Below are 20,642 nucleotides of genomic sequence, written 5' to 3' on the forward strand. Positions count from 1 at the left end.
TTTCTGTAGAGACATGTACAACAATTCTACTGAACATGTCCTGTGACCTCAGACAGAAGCTCATGACTCTCATGTAGTCATCAACTCCTGCACTGATGACATATGTTCAAGCCTCAGTAATACGATGGAGTTTCCCAAAAAATAAATCAAAGTACAACCCAGAACAGCAGATATCTACAGTATGTCCGTACTTCATGAAGTGTTCTAATGTGCCACTAAAATATTCTTCCCTATGTCCCAAGGCTCTGATGCTAACAGTTGATGTTTGTTCGATTGTTGAGCTGTGAAGGACTTCTCCAGTCTCTAGTTTCAGTGAGGACACATCTAGACTGAAATGTATCTGACAGAATATTCACCAGTAGTACGATCAGTTGTTTTTTCTGTTAAAACAGGCCAGTGTTAAAGGATCTATTTGTAATTTCCAGCTCCCTGCTTCAAATGAATAGGGGGCAGTATTTCCCCTCTTTTCAATATTTAGTTCAAACCCTTTTTGTCATTTATCATATATTTCATTAGTTTCTATTTGTTTCATTATTGCAAGTTGTTAACATTGTAAAGACTTAAATAATTACTGCTATGTTTATATTTATTTACCCATATATTCACCATTGCTCAGCTGTATTCTTTTGTCACACAGGTTTTATTGGTATACATTTATACTAAATTCTGAGAACAGCTCATTCTATTAGTGTAACAAACACAGGTCTGTGTCAGCAAGCATACTAAACAACCCTTGTAATCCACGTTTGAGTAAAGCTGGCACAAAAGCCTTTCCAGCAGGTTGGAATGTTTCATTTCAGTTATTGTCAACACAAAGAGCCTTTTATGTTTTGCCATTTATTGCAAAGTTTACTTAAGTGACAAAAATATCAGTCCAACAGTGGACACTGAAATGCCACTCCTTTTTAGAGGAAGAATTTGTAGTAAATGAAGGCTTACTTACTTACTGCAACAGTCAAAACCATAAATATAGAATACAAAAATTACAATAAAGTTATAAGCAAATATGTCTGTTTTAGACTCAAAGCTATACAGTTTTGTGCAAACCTCTTCATCATGGGATGTGTAGAAGTTCACAGTGTAAAGAATACGTGTCATGGGATGATGGTCAAAGATATGCTAATGTATAGACACAGATGTGCACTGGGGGGGTCTTATTGATGAGACCATCTGCAGACGAGAATAAGGATATATACAGTTTGAACTCTGTAGTGTTTTGAATGTTTTTGTAAAGCCTCCTGTACATGTAAGATATGATTTATTCATTATTTCCCTCAGATGATGTCAGTACTCATAATACATACATCACAGTGCCAGCTGCGCTCTTTCAGGAAGAAAGTAAGGAACAGTTGTGTACAAAACTAACAATTTTACATTGTCACATAATGGAAACATTGACTGCAGAGAAAAAACGTGTTCATCAGACAGCCACATGTTTTTCACAGGGCACACGGTTTACAAAGTACAAATAAGTGAGATCATCAGCCACTTTATAGTGACTCGTCACTGTCACTCAGTCCAGTGTTGGATGCAGCAGGATCTTCCAGCTCTGCAGGCCTGGTCATTTCTTCATGATGGTAGAGGCCAGAGCTGCTCCTTGCTCTTTCCTGGAGCAAGAATTTCATGATTTACTTACTGTACACAGTATCTAAAGGTGTCATTGCTACAGTTAGACATGCGTAATAAACCTTGTGATGTCCTCAAAAATGTATAGCGAAGTTACATAACACTCTCATAACCTTAATGCCAAGTGGTTACAATATGATGAATTGAACAATAATAGTCTGTCAACGTATCGTATGATCTTCATGTGTGCTGTTTGTGTATACGTTTACATTACAGCTTACTAAGCTCACCTTTAGCAGCGCCACAGTTACAAGAAAACAGTCACATCACAACTGTTCCAGTTTTTGTTGTCAGTGAGACTAAAGATATGGTTCTGTAAACAGCCAACGTTAGGCGTTACTTACTGGTCTAAGGAACTGTCGCAATTTCATCTTTTATCTCCCACAGCTGTCTCCATTATTGGAAAGCTACGGCAAAATGTACTCTTGTCTAGCTTTTCTTTTTTTTACCTTGCTTCTTTTTTCTGCCATGGACGTGTTTTCTTTTCAGGAGCTATTGTTTGAGATCATGATAAAAGTCATTTTTCTGGACCTTCTGCATCTTTGAGTTTACTGAATAACTAACTGAGGCTGTAAAGTTCTATGCGGTAGTTCCATGGACCTATAACTAGTGGACACAGCCCTCGTTCATTCCTATGAAAGCTGGTCAGTGGCGCATGAAGCTAAAAATGCTCAACCTCTAGGTTCTTTCAGCATAGCTTACGCATTGTGCGGCCCATAGAGCGTGCGCACTAGAGACTTCCGCCAACTGAACCAGCTTGAGAAGTTCCCTCCAGCCGATTCAACTTCTTCATCCTCTCCTGTGGCACACAGGAGGCTACAATGACTCACCACCACCAGCTTGTCCTAGCGGCTTCGGGCTGCTTAGCAGTGGATATATATGCAATGCAATACATAGACACCTTGGACATAACACCAGACCTGTGACTTCTTCACTCGCTGTTGATAGGGTTAGTTAATTTTTTGAATGTTTTAAACTGTCGAGATGTCGAGATCTGACGGAAAATGCTCCTTTTAAACCAAATTATTCTTTTAATTGCACCAGATTCAAATGCCCAACATCTGGAGTGAGTGCTTCTTTTATCACGTGGACTAAGAGGACCTTTCAAGGGCAATGAAATTTGACATCATACCTTTGTACATTTGCTCATCTATGGGTGTTGAATTCTGTTGTACTGAAAATCACATTATGTAACTTTTTTTTGTTATGATGTACTGGGTTCTGTTTGTAGTAAGTGCCTACATTATGTCTGACAAATTGTCACAAACCTGGGATTTGTATTTATAACAGTGGTGCTGCACTCAGAAGCTCCAAATTGCACAAAATGCCAATTTCTACATAATGTTGGTTAAAAAAATAAAAAAAATTCAAGTTTAATGTTTGTCAGGAGTACATACTATTTTGGAGTTTGTTCAAACAAAATAACTTTCTGTTTGCATCCTGTTAAGGGTGGTTATAACTAATAATAATAATTATGATAACTGTATATTGTATCCCGTGATATTTTCTGAGATGGTTATTGAACTGTGAAAATCTCATACTGTTACAACCCTAGTTGCTAACAGGGGTGGGCAATCAGGCAAAAAATTAATATCACGATTTATTTAATCACAGTGGTTAGCCACAATCTAAATTCCTTTCATCTCTCGATTTTGAAATGGGTTAGTAGACTGTAGAAGTGGGGCTATGTAGACTATAGCCAGACTTCATAGAGCCCATGAATTTCTCCATTTGTGCCAATAAAACACAACATTGCATTAAAGATAGTTCTTTTTTTTTGGCACAAGCTCCTCATCCACCATGCCGTTAACTATATCTCATGTTGCATTATTTGCAATACGTCACCCAAAGAAGAGCCACATGAAGCAATTAATCCAATCACCATAGCCATCTCGTTACATCATTCGCTTGGTTTGTTCTCGTAGTGTGGATTTACTTGTCAATGAGGTTATGTTAAGTTGGAAACAGAAATGGGAGGACATTAAATAACAGAACATGATATTTCACCTGAAAAATAGGTTGTGAACACCTTAAGGATCTATCACCATCTAAAATTGTCAGATGACCCACCCTTTCTTGAAATCTTTGCTGTAATTGTAAATGCACTGAATGAAACCAATTCTCTGCTGGGTCACCAGCACATGCAACGAATTATAGTAATGAATAACAAACAAGCTAGATCGTTAATAATTTGTTTTTCTTATGTGAAAGATTCCCTCTACTTTTGGTGGTACTTTAGCTGCGGAACCATCACCACAACCCTGTACTTTACAGTCATGCTTAGAGAAGCCACACTTGTAACTTTATCAATGAGAATCTTCCCACCTGTCTGCAGCTTCTCCCTGTGCTTATACACTGCCCAACTGGGCAATTAATGCTCTCCTGCCTTCCTTCAGCTTTGATTGACTTTATTTTGCACCACTTTTTTATTCTTATGTTTAATCAAAGGTTTTCATGCCTCAAAGATTGTCCCAGTGGACTGTGGTCAGCTTTTATCTTGTCTGTTCATTGGCTGACTGAGTGGCTGAACCTCCCACTGGAAACATCTACTTCAAGTTGTTTTACTCACTCAGAAGTTGTGTGTAGCTTTTGTCTGCCCCTTCTGTGGTGTATTTGTGTCAGCATAAAATAAGGAAGATAATCAAATTTTCCACAAATGGAAGCTGGACCTTTTACTTTGCATTGCACTCCCTCATCCCTGCCTGTTTTAGCTGCATTTTTTACTTTCCCTTCTTACATGCATGTGACAGAAACACGCATCCATGCATTCATGAACCCAGTGTAGTGTAAAAATACCATCATTCGTGTCCATGTCTGCATCGATTTTAATGGCATTTCTTGCCCTTTGATCAGTACAGCTGTACAAAGCAACTGCGTGACTTACTTCACTTGCACGTTACTGAGATGCATATTTTCATGCTTTTTCTTCAGACTTAAGTGCATGACTACAGTAATTTTGTATTAAGATGTGAATGCCACAGAAGTACACTGGTGGAGTGCGTCCAATATGGCGCTGACAGGACTGCAGCTCCTGCTGAGTGGCTGCTTTAATGGCGCAGCCTGTAAGGCAAGAGGTTCCACTCCTCCTCAGCTTATGGAGCAATGATGATTAAGCACGTACAGCTTTTTTAGTGAAAAATATGCGTTTGTCTTTTGTTTCAAACTAGCAGATACCATATACCACTGTACAAACTAAGGTATTTCTAATCTTGTGTCAGGAAAGCGCACTCTGAATTGGCTGAAGATGCAAGGAGAAATCAATTAAAAGATTTTACCCACAATATACATTCACTGTAGACAACATGTTCATATGGAGTAGATATTACGTTAAATTATTGGGATGCATGATATATGTTGGGATAATTATATTGGCTATTTATATGTATTGGTGAAACTAATGCCTGTAAATAAAACCGATAATATTCATCCAAATTGCTTTTATTGACTTAACAAGTCGAGCGTCTACGCTGATGCAGCTGGTGGTTGTATAAGTTGGTTTGAAATCTGCCAATTAACACAGAGAAAAAGAAGGACAAGAAGATTTGCAAGACATTCTGTAACTGTCCTGAGAGGAGGAAGAAAGTCTCCGAGCTTTAACAAAATCAGATGGTTGCTGGTTCGAATCCCTGGCTACCCTATCTGCATGTCGAAGCATCCTTGAGCAAGATACCGAACCCCAAATTGCTCCCGATGAGCAGTTGGCACCTTGCATGGCAGCCTCAGCCATCAGTATGTGAATGGGTGAATGTGTTTTAAGGCACTTTGAGCAGTCAGTAGACTGGAAAAGCGCGACAGAAGTCCATTTACCATTTCAACAACTGCACATGTGTGTTTGGACCAGGTTCTGCAACTGTTTGATTTTGGGCTGTTAGTTTAAGCTTTTATTTCCTGTTGTTATTGTGGGTTGCTGATTCTTAAATGTTACAGATAATCCCAATGTGTGTGTATGTGTGTGTGTTTACAGGACGTGGGCTCAGACAATACCAGGTCGAGTGGAGTTCTTCTCCAGCGAGGGCTCTAACACTGGCATACCTATTCCCATAGTGGCTCTGAGGAATGTGGATGACTCATACCCACCCCAGAAGAAGTCCTTCATGATGCTGAAGTATATGCATGACCATTACCTGGACAAGTACGAGTGGTTTATGAGGGCTGACGATGATGTCTACATCAAGAGTGAGAGGCTGGAGAGCTTCCTGCGCAGTCTCAACAGTAGTGAAGCCATCTTCCTGGGTCAAACAGGCATGGGGGCCCGGGATGAGCTAGGGAAACTGGCCCTGGAGCCTGGTGAGAACTTTTGCATGGGGGGGCCAGGGGTCATCATGAGCCGTGAGGTCCTCAAGAGGATGGTTCCCCACATCCGAGAGTGTCTGCAAGAGATGTACACCACCCATGAGGATGTGGAGGTGGGCCGTTGTGTCAGAAGGTTTGCGGGGGTCCAGTGCGTCTGGTCCTATGAGGTAAGATAGTTTAATTTTGGTTTTCATATAATTTTTTCTTCAACAAACTGAAGGAGAATTACACTGCGTGAGGTAAAAGGGACAGGTGTATGTCGGTTTTCTAAAAACAATTGAAAGTTGGCTATTGTGGTTTGGTCCGTTTACAAGCACAGTCAGCAGCAGCGTCTGAGGAGGCAATATTTTAATATTTTGAGTGATATAGTTTTATCTTCTGCACCCTGTGGGGTATCCATCCAGTTGGATGTGCCGGTAAAACTTCCAAATGAAGGCACCTAGGAGGATCCTGATCAGATACCTCAAATATGTTGACTGACTCCCTTGAGGAAGTAGCGGCTTTACTTAATATATGCTATCTGGCCATCCCAGCCACTCTGTAGAGGAGGGCTGGGAGCTGGAAGATTCATTGAAGATTATCCACTAATATTTGATGCTCCAAGCAGTATAGCTTGCGCTTGTCACAGCCCGGTGCTACCTTGTGAGGATGCTTTTCCACTTGCACACAGAGTTCTCATTGTTTTGGTCACTAACTTAGGCTCATGACCATAGGTGGGTTGAAGTGTAGATCTACTGGTAGTCGATTCTAAGGTCACGGTTCGATTCGATTCTCAATTTTTACATTTCTTTTTTTAAAGCACAGGTTGCTATGCCATTTTTAAACTAGACTTTTATGCAATATAATATCTGACCTTTGTTCGCAATGTACCACACTTACATTGTCAAATTTAAAACATTTATTAACAACATAATGTAACAATAACTTATAACTTATATCTTCAGTCAATTGGAAACTTAAACAAAATAACCTGCCATCTTGTTTCTCTTTTGTAACTGCAGTCTTCTTCACAGAAGATGACATTCAAGTTTACAACAAAACAAACAAAAAAATAAAACAGCCATGTCCATAGTCTTCTCTGAACAATTAAGTTCAGTTAAGCTGCCAGTGGAAGAATATGGTACACGCACGTAGCAGAGCTTGCAAACTGTTGCTTTTTTGTTGACAACGCGAATGTTGTCAACATAACTCACTGGAAATCCAAAATACTTTCACACCGGCGACTTCAGTGAAAGAGGAGGGGGTTCAAGTTCTGTCGATGGGTCTCCTGCATCTGCAGTTGCCATTTTTGTAAGAGTGGCGTAGCCCCTTTTCAGGAATGGGGCAGTGCGTGAGGTGTGTGTGCGTAAGGTGCATAAGGTGTGAGTGGGCGAGCGAGAGAGGGAGCGTTTGAAGTGCGGACAGTGAATGAATGGGAGAGGAAGGAGAAGCGAAAGGAGTAGCAGTAGTAGTGAAAGCAATAAAGTGTACAATATAGGCTGCAGTTTGGCTGTGAATAAAGGCGACGGCTCCTCAAGATACAGCAAAGCTCCCTGGTATTATTTCCCCACCAGCTTAACACGTGAAAGGGGGTTCACCCCGAAGGTAAACATAAACTTCTGCCCTGGAGGAAATCATCTCCCCTGTGCTTCCTGACCACGGTCCGGGAGCCGAACAGGAATGGTGTAACACCATGCTATCATTTGACTGGCTGTAGCTTATAGCTGCTGGCTTAGCTAGTGGCCAAGTTAGAGGAGGTTGACTCGCAGCACTTCAACAAGTGTGTGTTTTTTTCCCCCCTTGGCAAGCCGACCGGACGTGACATGGGGGCGTGGCAGCATCGACGATTCAATTTTTTAATTTGAGATTGTGACTTCACTTGATTTCGGTCGATTTCGTGACACCCTTAATGAATACAATAACTGCCACATCATGTGCTTGTAAATGACAAGTTCCCTCGACATGATTCGAGTCATGTGTCTTTGGCTGCTCACTACATGCTGTGTAATTCAACACCACCACACAGTCCACAGTTGAAAATGAAAGAGTTGAATCAACATCACTTTGAAAGTGTCAACAAACGTGAGCATGAGAAGCTTCAGAATAAGAGGATTTTACTGACAGTTTTTTAGCACCATATTACACTCGGTGTCATGTGTCAAAACCAGTGATGAGATAAAAACAAGATTGAGGTACTTTACTTGAGCATTTCCATTTTCTACTACTTTATACTTCCTCTCCTCTCCACTACATTTATTTGATACATTTAGTTACTAGTTACTTTGCAGATTTTGATTATTGTACTGTTTTATAGGATGTTAATTGTGACGTGTTATCAATCAGATATTTTTGTGGGCGCAACATTGTGTAAAAGCATGTTGCATCAGAGCCAAAGTAGCACATTAGTTTATTTTATTGGCAATCTGACAGAAAGTTCACCGATGCTGATAATTGGAAAACAAGAATCGTTATTTGATGCCGTTATGGCTTGATGACTCAGGGAATTGTCAAACCATCTTTAGCAGAAGCTCTAACAGAAATTAAGCTGCACTGAATGAGATTGTCTATTCAATACATTTGTATTTATGAAGAATGCTTGCTATTGCATTGGAGCCATGAGAAGCCTTGCAGGGACCCTTGGTTAACTTTGGACCAACTTGAAGAGATTTGTGATTTTTTTTTTTGTCCAATAGGGAGTATGTCACTCTCTCGTATGCAGCCAATTTTGCAATTGTTCTGGTCCATTCTTCATAAGGGGAAATGCCAAGATAATCCACCTTTTCTCAAAAGGGGACAAATCAGAATCCTGAAGCTCAGTGGTTGGACCCAGAATAGACAGTTTTGCAGAAACTAGGATTTTTTATTCAGGACTTCATAAATAATCTGTTGTACATTGTTCCACCAGTCTTTAAGTGCTGTGCATGACCATAGTATGTGTAGAATAGAAGCACCGCTCCGACCACATCTCCAAGAAGAGTCCACTGGTATCAAGTTCCAATTAAACAGTTGTTGTGGAGTCCGGTGCCATATGTGTATTATTTTCAGTTAAATAAATCTATTACCCATTTCTTTGTATATCATGTTAATGTTATTTAAGCATGCTTTGCAGTCTTCTGGAGATATGTCCACAGCCATGTCCCTCGCTTATTGTGTTTTCACCTTGACCAAAGAGGCACCCAATTGTTCCTGTAGGAGATGATATATCTTTGAGGCAGTTGCCCCTATATGGTAATGATTTAGTGAGCAGATCCTCAGCTGGGCTGCCAATAGGGCAGGTAAGGGGACTTCCTAACCATTTGAACATACCTCCAGAATTGGTTATCTGGTAATTTATAGTCATCAACAGTTTGGTTGAAACTTAGGAGTTGCATTGTACTGCTATTAAATAAATACACAGGTAATCCCAGTTTTTTGCCCTAACTTCCAATTAACTATTTTATCACCAATCAAGATTCGACTATTGTTCCATAGAGGCGCTTGGGGGGGATTCGAAAAAGTCCCAACGGCCAGCTCTGTGCAATTTGTTCCATTTTAGTTAAGTGTTCACAATAATAGGATGATCTTTCTGTTGTAGCGAGTTTGTGCCAAATAAACCAAACCAGGGAGATAACTTGTTACACACTTCAGTCTTTATCTGTTACAAGCTTGGTTTATCTCCTGCCTTAAAAGTCAATATGTTTTTACATATTTCACATTAATAGCCCAATAGTACCATTTAAAATTGGTAAGGGCGAACCCCCCTCTCTTTGTACAAGTCTGCAGTTTCTTTATCTCTGAGCGATGTTGTGAACTGCTACCCAAAAAGTTTAGAATAAGCCAATCGATATCTCTGAAGTAAGAATCAGAAACAGTCAGAGGGAGATGTGACAAGGCATAGTAAATCACGGGTGCAGTCATCATTTTGATAGAACGTATTTTACCCCATAACGAGATGTGGATTTCGGTCCATCTACCAAAGTCATTTTTCCAAAATGGGACACCTCATATTCTAATAACACAGAAATTAAAAAAGATAAGTAATTTTAACATTTCATTTCAATTTATTTAAATAACTATAAAATGATACAACGCAATTGTGATGCTTGACAATTTGAAAAAAACAAATTAATAAAAAGACCTTGCTAAAATTAGAAAACCATTTATAGGTCTAATATTACATGAATATTAATTAATAGTTAATTAATGGGAAACACTGAACATAGTCCAGTCCCTAGGTTTGTTTTTCTTCACTGGAGACTTTGTGAGTAAATGTAAATGTGGTTGTCATGAACCATGTAAAGAGGCCATTATTCTCAAGCATAGAGAAGAGATGCTTTTTACCAGAATGAGGTTTGTACATTTGCAGGTAGACACCACGTACAGTACGTCGATTAGCAGGATCTGCTTATGTCATGGTATTTTATGTGTTCAGTAAGGTTACATCAGTCTATGAAGGACAGTGGGGCAGTTACAGAAGATGTTCTTCTGACTGTAGTGCACCAATTTGATTTCCCCCAAAGCTGCAGTCCAAATTGGGACATAATTTACATACATAAATTTGGTTGCTAACATCCAAAGCTAAGCGATCAGCCCCTTTGGATTCATCACTATGACTGCAGCAAATTGTACGCTTGGTGAAAGTGTTTCACTGGGTTTTAACAGTTCTTAGTGATGTGCACATGGACAGGGAGAAAATCAATACTTCCAATCCTAACTGTTATTGTTCCAGGATTGATTGTCATATTAATCAATCAATCAATTTGATATCTTTACTATATATTTTATCAACAACAGGGCCACAATAGGACGTAACTATGCTATCACTACAATTTTGGATCCAAAAAGGAAATCAGTGGTTTCGCACATCACTACTGTGTGTCTTTTTGAGTGAAGTGATGTCTGTGTAACTGTATAATGACTAATAGCAGGTCATCACTGGGTCATAGGGATCCTTGCTTTTGTGTGTGGGCTTCGGTCTGACCACTGATCTGACTCGGTTTACAGAATACCATTCCATTGGCTGCCACACTTCGTCCTGCCTGCACTGTTGTGTGATGTTTACACTAAAAGGATTTGTTAGTGACACATGGCTATGTTATTTTCCACATCGCTTGATAGTTTACACATAAATCACTTAAAGCATGCAATACTTAGAGAGCTGAGGCACGCAAATACAAAAAAACTATCCACATATAATATCAGCCAAAGTAGAAATAACTTAAACTGGCATTTGTTCACTTCAAAGAGTAAAGTGAATAAGCTGTGAGGTGTAACTGTAGTTCATTGCTTTGATTCAGCAGGCAGGTTGCCTTAAGTCTGCTGGACTGAATGGAATTCAGTCATTTAGGAGACGTGCCATGGTTGTTGCTGTCTATAAAGTCAAAGGTTATTAGGACAACACTACTGACCTGTTGAGTCCACCACAGCAGCCCCATGCTGGGACAGAGGTATGAAAGAAATGCGGCAGCCCCGTCATCAGAGGAGAGCCTGTTTCTGGGAGTGCTCAGCCTGCTGTCTGACATGTCTTGGCAGGGCCTTATGCAAATTACATAAGGAAGTGGAGCAATGGCTCACAATTCACCTTCTTTTTTTTTTGCTGTATTCACATGTTGTCACGTCCTTTCTGACAGATTTTTATTTAATCAGGATAATTAACAAGGAAGCGTTGAGAGCAGTGATATTCATTAACTCCCCTCATGGTTTTGGACTGTGTTTTATCCAGGACAAAGTCACTGCACCTGCCTCTAATAAAGATATTCTCTGCCTGTTAGCCACTGCATCACATCACTTATATGAAGCAGTCTGAATCTGAGTACTGACAAAGGCTAGACAACATGTAAAACATCCCTGTAGAAATCTACAACATTGGAAATTGACTTGTGACGTGGTGTTGGGGTGAAATCTGTGTATCCCAGTTTCATACTGAAAAGAGGAGCAAGATCAACAATTCAGTTCTACATGTGATTTAGTATGCTTCCATTCATTCAGGTAATTTTAAGACAAAGTCATGGTCATTGGCAAAATACAGTGGTGGGACCGCCGCAGTGTAACTGCCATCTTTCCCTGTGGAGTGGAGAGTTGTTGTGGAAGAAACTGTCTCTAAAACTCAAGCAGTAGCTTGAAAAAATAATTCTATATATAGAACCACAGAATGGTGCTCTTGGTTCCGTCACCACAGCGTGGTAAAAGCCTTACAGGGTGAAGGAGCCCATCCCAGCATGCATTTAACCAGAGACATTTAGAGAGAGGCAGGAAACGCTGGACAGGGTGCTGGTCTATTTCAGGGTGAACACACAGACACAGTTACAGTCAGTGTTTGAGAGGATGGTTTCAACTATAATCATAATTAATGTCTTTGACTGTCATTGCAGCAACTGCTGAATCATCTGCAGTGTCACAGTCTGCCAACAGCCAACTCCCCTCATAAGACCAAAAACTCCTTCTAAGCATTCTCTCCACTTTAATGTGACTAGTCAAGTCTGGTATTTTTCAGTTTTAAAAGAAAACCTTGAAGGATGGATGTCTGACTGTGTTGACTTTATGGACACCAGTTCTGATATACATATGTTCAGCAGTCTGATTCTGCAGTGCATTTTTTTATGCTACATCAGCTGTCACTGCAGCATGCTCCATGCATATTGCTAGATCTTTTCTATTTTCTTTTGAAAACACAACTCCAGATTACTCTATGCCAGATTCATAGTTCATGTGAATGGAGTAATTGCTGTAGTTGTAGAAACTTTGGGACCTAAAAATGGAGTCACAAGGCAGAGAAGTATGACAAAGCATGTGATTGTACTGACATGCTGAGGAAGACAGTGATCCATCAGTTCTGTCTCAGTCTTTTTTTCTTTTTTATATTTTTTTCCTTGTTTCAGTGCTATAGCTCTCAGCGGGCCTGTATTTCTGGATCAACCAGGCTTGCTCATGCTAGACCAATACACAGGAAGTCTGCTGCCCACACTCATGAGCGATGCCTCAACATGCTTTCTCTCTGTCCGTTTCTCAACCCAACTTTCTCCTCAGGCCCTTTCACACATGCTCTCCCTCAATAGAGACATTTAAGAAGCAAGTGGCTCTTAAGGTGTTTTTCTCTGCTGTAAATTCCCAGTGCAACTTTCTTTTCTCAGTGTTCCCCAACATTGTAGCACAGTAGTCCTCCAGATACATGAACAGTACAGACAGCTATGTTAGGTTAGCAAACAGTTTTGTGACCATAGTTAAAATGTTGTTTTTGAAAGGCTAAATGCCAACAAATATAGACTGACGCAGAATATTACGTTAGATAGAAAAATGTTATGGATTTTGGAAATGATTATATTAATCTCTTTTCAATACATTTTGACTTTTGAACTTTCCAACACAGTTTTTGGAAATTAATTTCTCTCTGAACTGGATGTCCGTGACTGTCTGTCTCCTCTGCTTCCTAATAATCAGTGTATAAAATCACACCTATGAATAACAAATGTTTACAACTGATAACAAACTAAAAACAGTGTGCACTGTGCAACTGTCAGTAGACAGTAAACCCTGTGCAGTATGGTTCAATTCAGTACATAATTTCAGTAGACAATGACAGTTTACAGTGTGTACTACCAGCAGTCACAGAATACAGCTAATGATAGTGATAAATTCAAAAGCAGACAGGTCGTAAGTCCTTAGCAATAAAACAGGCTACAGATGCCATGATTACCTTAGACCTCACCGAGTTGTTGCTACGTTGTGTCTGGAAAAGTGTTTAATCCCTGTGTCTTTGTCTTGCATGTTCTTGCTAGTGCTAGCTTTACTAGCATCCTCGTCGCCTGCACAGGTTTCCCCAATGCAGCGCACCAGGTGAACGTTAATATAAAATCCAAATCTCTTCCAAACTTTTGAGTTTAGATTTGAGGATGCATTGTGAATCTTACCGCCGTTGTCGGACATGTTGCTTTTGTTTTTACCTGGAAGGCAAGGATAACATTACTGTGACGCGTCTCGTGCTGACCTTTGAACTTTTGCGAGAATTTGAAGACGCTGTGAGGAAGAAGCAGCATAGCAGCTTCACTCAACCGATTCATAACTTTAAAATCAGGCCATCGACCGGTTAACAGTACATTTAAGGATTAAGCACACCTGCTTGTCCAATATTGCATGTCAGGTATTGAAAGTTTGCATAGAATCATTTTTATATTTCTTATAGGAAAAGTTCATATTAGCACTGAGGCATTGATCAGTTTTACATTTTGTTAAATTAAAAAAAATGGTCATAACATGTTTGACTAACTAAATTGTTCAAAAATGATTGTTGTCTCATGAACATGTTCCATTATATTATTCTGCAGCTACAAAACTTCAGATCAAATAGCCTTCAAGAAATCTCTCTCAAACAATTTTATTAATGTGAAAGAAATCAAGTTATCCAACACATATCACTGACCTGTTTTTTTTAATATATTTATATATACATTTTTATATTTTTACATTATCACTATCTGTATTAGGTATTATGTTAATAGTGAACAGCTATGTCTGCTCCCGTGTACTGTATGTGTCTGTCCTTTCCTGTTGTGGAGTGTGTTCAGACAGCTCAGTATGTGGTGAGCGTTGTGTATTTTCAGACATCCTGTGGCCACCGCTCTGTGTGCTTCTCCTCTGTCTCTCCTCAGCAGCGCCTTCGCATCGTGCTAAAAGTAGGCCCTGTGAGCGAGGCCCAAAGAGCAAATAAATGTTTACACTCACCATTCAAAAATAAACAGAAATGGAAGGCCAGGGTGCTGAATTAGCATAAATTACAGCTCTGCAGCATGAAGTACAGGCTATGTGTGGCTGCAGCAGCAGTCAACTGGTATGCAGGATGGTGACATTTTGGGAGGGGGGGATGACTTAATGAGACAGAGATTTATAGGACTAGTAGCAACCACTGAAACCTGTAAAAGTCTTGATTACTGTGCTTTTTCTGATTAAACTCCCTTTTCTGTCATAAACCCTTTTCACACAGAGATTCCGCAATATCGCCACAACGAAGGCTCGCCTTTACACCACCTCGCCTTTACGCCGCCTTTGTTTGTTCATACTGAACCAAGCAGAGCCAGCATAGAGCTGCTCCAGTGTCATTTCACACAGAATGCCGTCATGGGTACACATCATAACATTGAGATCTGTGTGTTTTTGTCCCTCCCCCCCCCCCCCCCCCGATTACCACCTGTAAATCTAAAAATGTCTCGATTGTTTATAATTATACAGATGCTGTGATTAAGTGCTGTGATTGAGATCCTGACCCACCATGCATCGTGGATAGTGACAAAAATAAGTGTTTTGCTCTTAATTACATCACATAATTGCCATCAGTCAATAGCTGTCCCTGTCTGGCTCTCACTTTTGTAGAGGGATGCTGTTTTCCGGGGGAAGTTCACTGAAGACTCGGTTGGGAGGGCTGACTGTGGTGATGTTTTTTCTATAAAAGCTGCCAGAGTCAATAACTACAACAACACAGTAGTGAAAAGCGACAAAGATATTTTTTTTTGCTCGAAATCACGTCACATAATCACCGCCTGGCTCTCGCTGCCGGGGACGGGCTCAGTTTTTTTTGGGTGGAAATGTGACCAAGAGTAGGACAGTGACTTTATAGTGACACGACACACAAGTTCTGTATTTTTTTTCATCATATAAAATGCCAAAGACACTACCTGCTACCACATTACTGTTGTTTGCTCTTGTAACTTTGCTTTGTGGATTGATGTATGGGCGATTTCTCTTTTGTATGATGAGTGAAGGATCTGTTTAGTTGTTAGACTGTGAACGCTGTCAGACCGACACACTCCTGTCCCATGCTGCTGGCTTACCCTTTCATACAGATGTCGTCTTGTGTTTTTTGCGGCATTGTTACTATCACTGCCGGCGGATTAGAGGTGGAATGAAACTGTCCCCGCATTCGGCCTCTGTAACTTTCATACAGACGGTGAAGTGGAGTATCAGCGCAAGAATCCCGCCTTGAAAAGGCAGTGTGAATGGGGCTATAATTAAGTCCTATCTCATTCTGTCAAGGATTTTGCTTCTTCCAGTTCAGGGTACTTTCCCCTGTGTTGCAATGTAACTACTTGTTATGTTTGTTTGTTTTTTTCATCTGCATGCTTGTGGTAGGCATGCTCTTTCTTTAAAGAATACATACTTTATTGTCATTGTATAAAAAGAATACAACAAAACTGTTTGTAGCAATCCCGTTCAGTAGCATTATAAAATCTATCAAAGTAACATAACATAACATAACATATATATTCTTGTCTGTTTGGGAGAGGAGGTTACGGTTACAAAAGTTTGTCCACAGCTTTGGGGAACAAGCTGTTTCCGAGTCTGTTAGTCCATGTGTGAATCGTTCGGAGTCTGCCTGAAGGGAGGGTGGTGAACATGGAATGTTCTAGATGTGATGTGTCCCTTCCGATGGATAAGGCCTGTTTGTGAAGATGGCTCAAGTAGATGTCTCTGAGGGATGGTAGAGGGGAGCCTACAATCCACTGAGCAGTTTTGATGATCCGCTGAAGGTCCTTCTTTTCTGCTGCAGTGCAGCTAGAGTTTCAGACAGTACAGCCGTAGATCAGGATACTCTCTATTGTGCAGCAGTAGAAGTTCTTCAAAAGATCACGGGGAAGTCAGTTACGCCTCATCCGGGCATTCCAGTGTGCGTTGCGGAGCGGCTCCGGTACGGTTTTGCTCTGTGCTCCGTCGTCCGGCAACTCCCACCGGCTCCATTTTGAGTGCAGCACGGCACAGCACTGCCAGACAGCTGGAGTAGCAAGACCGAAGAGTTCCCGCGATAATTAAAGAATTATGTGCAATCGAAGTTATACGTATGTGTTATAAACATAACAACAAGATGTGTTCCCAACCAAAGGATTAGAAGAGCCTGGATTTGTCTCTTCTTTGAGATTTTTGGGCTGGCGTCAACACGGAGTGTTTTATAATGACAATTAACCGGATGTTATGTTGTTGTTGTTTCAGTGTGTGACTTCCTGTCTGCTCTGTGCTGAATTTGGCTGAATTGCTGCGCCGTGCTCCGGCATCCGGCAGAAATGGAAGCCTTGCCTATTTGCTAAGGAAAGGTTGCGGACTTCTTGAGCTGCAACGGAGTAGATACGCAACGCAACTGAGCCAGTGGAAGTAAACAAATAGACTAGAGTGAAACCTATCAGCTCTGCTGCCGTGACGGAGTGGAGACAAACCGAACATGGATCTGGTGGAATTTAGGGGTCAGGGTCCTCAGAAAGAACAGGCGTTGCTTGACTTTCACTTAAGCTATGTGGTTGCTTACTGATTTGCATGTAGCACACCATGGAATACTGGCCTGACTTGCTTCCAAGCTTTTCCTGTGGAGCCCTGAACAGACATGCAAATGTAATTTTGATGGCAATTTTAAATGTCAGTGTGTATGTATAAACCCCGCAGGCACATTCACTTAAAAGTCATCAATGCAATCCGACAAGGTCGAACTTTGAACATTTCTGTAACACTATCAACGCGGCACACAATCTGAACTGACTGCTGTCAGATTAACTGACAACTGCAACACAATGTTAAATAAGAAAGTATTGTATTGTTCTGCCTATAATAGCTTTATTACCATTTTAATCACAAAAGAATCATTTCAAATTAAATCATACACACTGTTCATTCATTCAAATTAAAACATCACAAATAAACCAGGAGGTGCTGTGAATGAATTTTTCAGGAGCAGATTCTGACCTGTCTATCAAAATCTTCTTTTAGAACTGAACCTCACAATACATTTGACACCAGGGTAGGACTCTGAAACATTGTTGTTCTCCTTTTCTCCCACCATTATAGCAAGTCAGACCATGCTGCTATCTTTGTCATACCGGAATATAATTAAGGGATGGTTTAGGAAGGTAAGGTTATGACAGTTGAGGCATTACACTACCCTATCAGGGGCAGCACTGCAGTAGTGATGTTGACAGGAATGTGTTCCTGTCCAGCTTTGACAACATCAAGTTTTATAGCAACATTGGTCAACAGTATTATCCCTACAGTGATTTCCCAACCAGAAAGCATAGGTTGATTGATCCATTTCTGTTTGCTGCTGCTTGCAACTGAAGACTTGCTTTTGGAGATGTGAAAGTATACAAGGCGGTGTCCTACAAGCTGAGACATGCAGTCAGAGTTGTTAAACAGACTCTATTTTATCACCATTAACACTATTGTTATTATTATTACCCTAGCCACGTATTCTGTCCATCTCATATTGTGTGTAGATTTGCATAAAGGCCTCTAGTGACTTCTTCCATCTAGTTGTTTGATGAATATTTGTAGGTTGAATGGGTAGTGGTTGGCCTGAAGTGAGAGCTGAAGGAAATCAGCAGTGCCACCTTCCATTCAGACTGGCAGTCCAGGCATGATGTTGTACCTGCAGCTAAGGTTGAAACTTGCCTGATTAAGAGAGGTTCATTTAACGTTTTGGTTGTCGGCCCAAACAGCTTCTATTTCCGTCATGTGTTCTGGTGCCCAGGCTGGAGCTTGCATAAGAGGATAACAGCACACAGCATGATGAAGCACAACAAGTTAACATACTCTGTAGCTTGAATGCGGCACTCATGGCAAACTGTTAGTCCAGTCCATGCTTAGCATTAAGCTCCACTTGGTAAACTGCTACTCGTTTGGTTTTAGAATACTGATTGACAACAAAAACAAGAAGTGTTGTGTCTATTTGCTTGCTCTGAAATTAAAAAAATCACATCCTTTTTTGATATTTTGCTAAAGAAAACTGGCAGGTGAGGCTGTATGATGATCGAACGTCCTGTAGAATTCCACAGGTCAAAGTTGTTCACAGCTGTAGCAGAGAATTTCACAGACACTGAGGCCGTCTGCAGCATCCACTCAGCTGTGGAAGTGTGCTCTTCTGTTGTCAGAGTCTGCATCAGAGCCGGCAACAACAGGTGGACAAACATTAGCCCAAACAGAAGCAATAATACATGCATCTTTAACACCTTGGATTTATTTCACGAGAACCACAGTCAGCAGTCAGTATCACACTTTGATTACAGGCAAACAAAACACACAAAACAAGAACAAACGAATATATCTGACATGCCATCAGCGTTTTCTTTTCGGCTGACTAGGAGTGAACAGTCCTTGATTATGACCTCAGGAGGACATTGACCACACACAACCCAGCCATATGCTAGGTTTTGATCTAGTCTTTTTTACTCATCTATGACATTTCTGTGAATTAAGCTCGACAACAAACGAAGCAGAACAGCTAGCTTATATGGCAATTTTTTGGAACATTGATTATGCTAATTATTAGATCCCAAGAGATTAGAGCCCCTTTTCTTCAGGCTGAAATAGGTGATTTACAAGTTTGTGCAGTTAAGAGAATTTGTTGAATCTGACTTGAATCACTCATATTAGCAAAGTGAGAAGTGAGTTTTGGGATACAAAACAAGAAAAAGTTATTGCATGAGGCCCATTGTGTCTGGTTCTTTTTTAAAAGACTTCTTCCAGGCACAGTCCCCTAATCCCAGGCTGAGGTTAACCCTGCTGGGCCAGCTTGGCCCAGTTACTGCAGCCAGAGAAAGTGGGCTGCTGAGCAAGCCAGGCTCCACCTATACGTCCAGCCCACTGCCAGCTCATGCTCCTGCTTTCCTTTTTTACACCACCTCCTTTGTTCCCTCTCTAATTGTATGCTTACCAATTCTGCCAGGACTGTTGGAACATAATGCTGCCATTTTTCTCTTTCATGTCTCCATTCACAAACCAAAGGTTTCACTTTTATACAACAGTTAAATAAAACTGTTTAACTGGACTGCTAGACTGTTTGTACCTCATTTACACTTACAGTATGCAACTGTATATATGTTGGATACATTAGAAAGCTTTCAGGTTGAAAAAGACAAATGCAACCAGGAAACAATGTAGACAAAATGTAGTCCAGTTGTTTCCCCTGAAGCTCAGGAAGACGTTTGAGACAGATTCTAGCCAGAGTGGAAGTGGATCAGAAGATGGTATGTGGAGTGATAATGAATAATATGAATAATAGTGATAATGAGTTTTTTTTTTCACGATTTACAGACTTTTCCACTGACACTCAAAGGTTTTTAGTATGAAAATCTTCATAGACTATCATATACTCTCCATTTGCAATATAAAAGCATATAAAACACAACTCTTTGTTATGCATGTAGTTCATCTGGGCGTGTGTTCCTGTGTTAATGTGTTTGTTACTGGTTAGTTGTTTGGTAGCTACTCAAGCCTTTTTAAGCTCTGGTCATCGAAAAATGTTGGGCAGCAGCTGCTGCTTTTTCTCCTTCATGCATTTTTTGCTGGCTTAACATGAGCTTACTGAGATTTCTTGTTGAGCTAATGGAGACACAGTAAATGTGGCTAATTGTGAAAGAATGTGAATTAAATCATATGTGATATGACACACATGGAATGATGAATGGTGATTTTGTCATGTTTGTGTCTCCTTTTCTTCAATTCTTGGTCCTTTCATTACTACACTCAGTGTACACTCTGCCTAGAGGAGACTCTTAGGAGTAATTTCAGAACACATTCAGTCAATATTTTGCTGGTCTATGAAATTCTATATTGAATTCAACCTTTTGCAGTGGTATTGAAAAAACTCTTTCCTTTTTCCACATTGCTCTTGTTCTCTTCCAGCTATGCTGTCTCCTTTTTCCTCCTCATCTCTTGTTTCTCTTGTACCCAGAAGCCTCCTTTCTTCTTTCCTGTCTGCTTGGCCAAAGCTGCTGGCATTTACTGGCACTCAAAAGCTT

The 20,642-nt window shown here is 40.4% G+C and overlaps 1 protein-coding gene across 1 annotated transcript in view; it reads left to right on the forward strand.

The window, feature by feature from the left end:
- The window catches only part of chsy1 (chondroitin sulfate synthase 1), a 74,207-nt gene that overhangs the window by 2,924 nt on the left and 50,641 nt on the right, over positions 1–20,642 (forward strand). The window contains exon 2 of the mRNA XM_084349280.1: positions 5,591–6,086. Within this exon, the coding sequence (XP_084205406.1) occupies positions 5,591–6,086 (496 nt within the window). The remainder of the gene's footprint in view (positions 1–5,590; positions 6,087–20,642) is intronic.

Source organism: Pagrus pagrus (assembly GCF_965226575.1).
Source record: "Pagrus pagrus genome assembly, chromosome: 1".
Classification (NCBI taxonomy): domain Eukaryota; kingdom Metazoa; phylum Chordata; class Actinopteri; order Spariformes; family Sparidae; genus Pagrus; species Pagrus pagrus.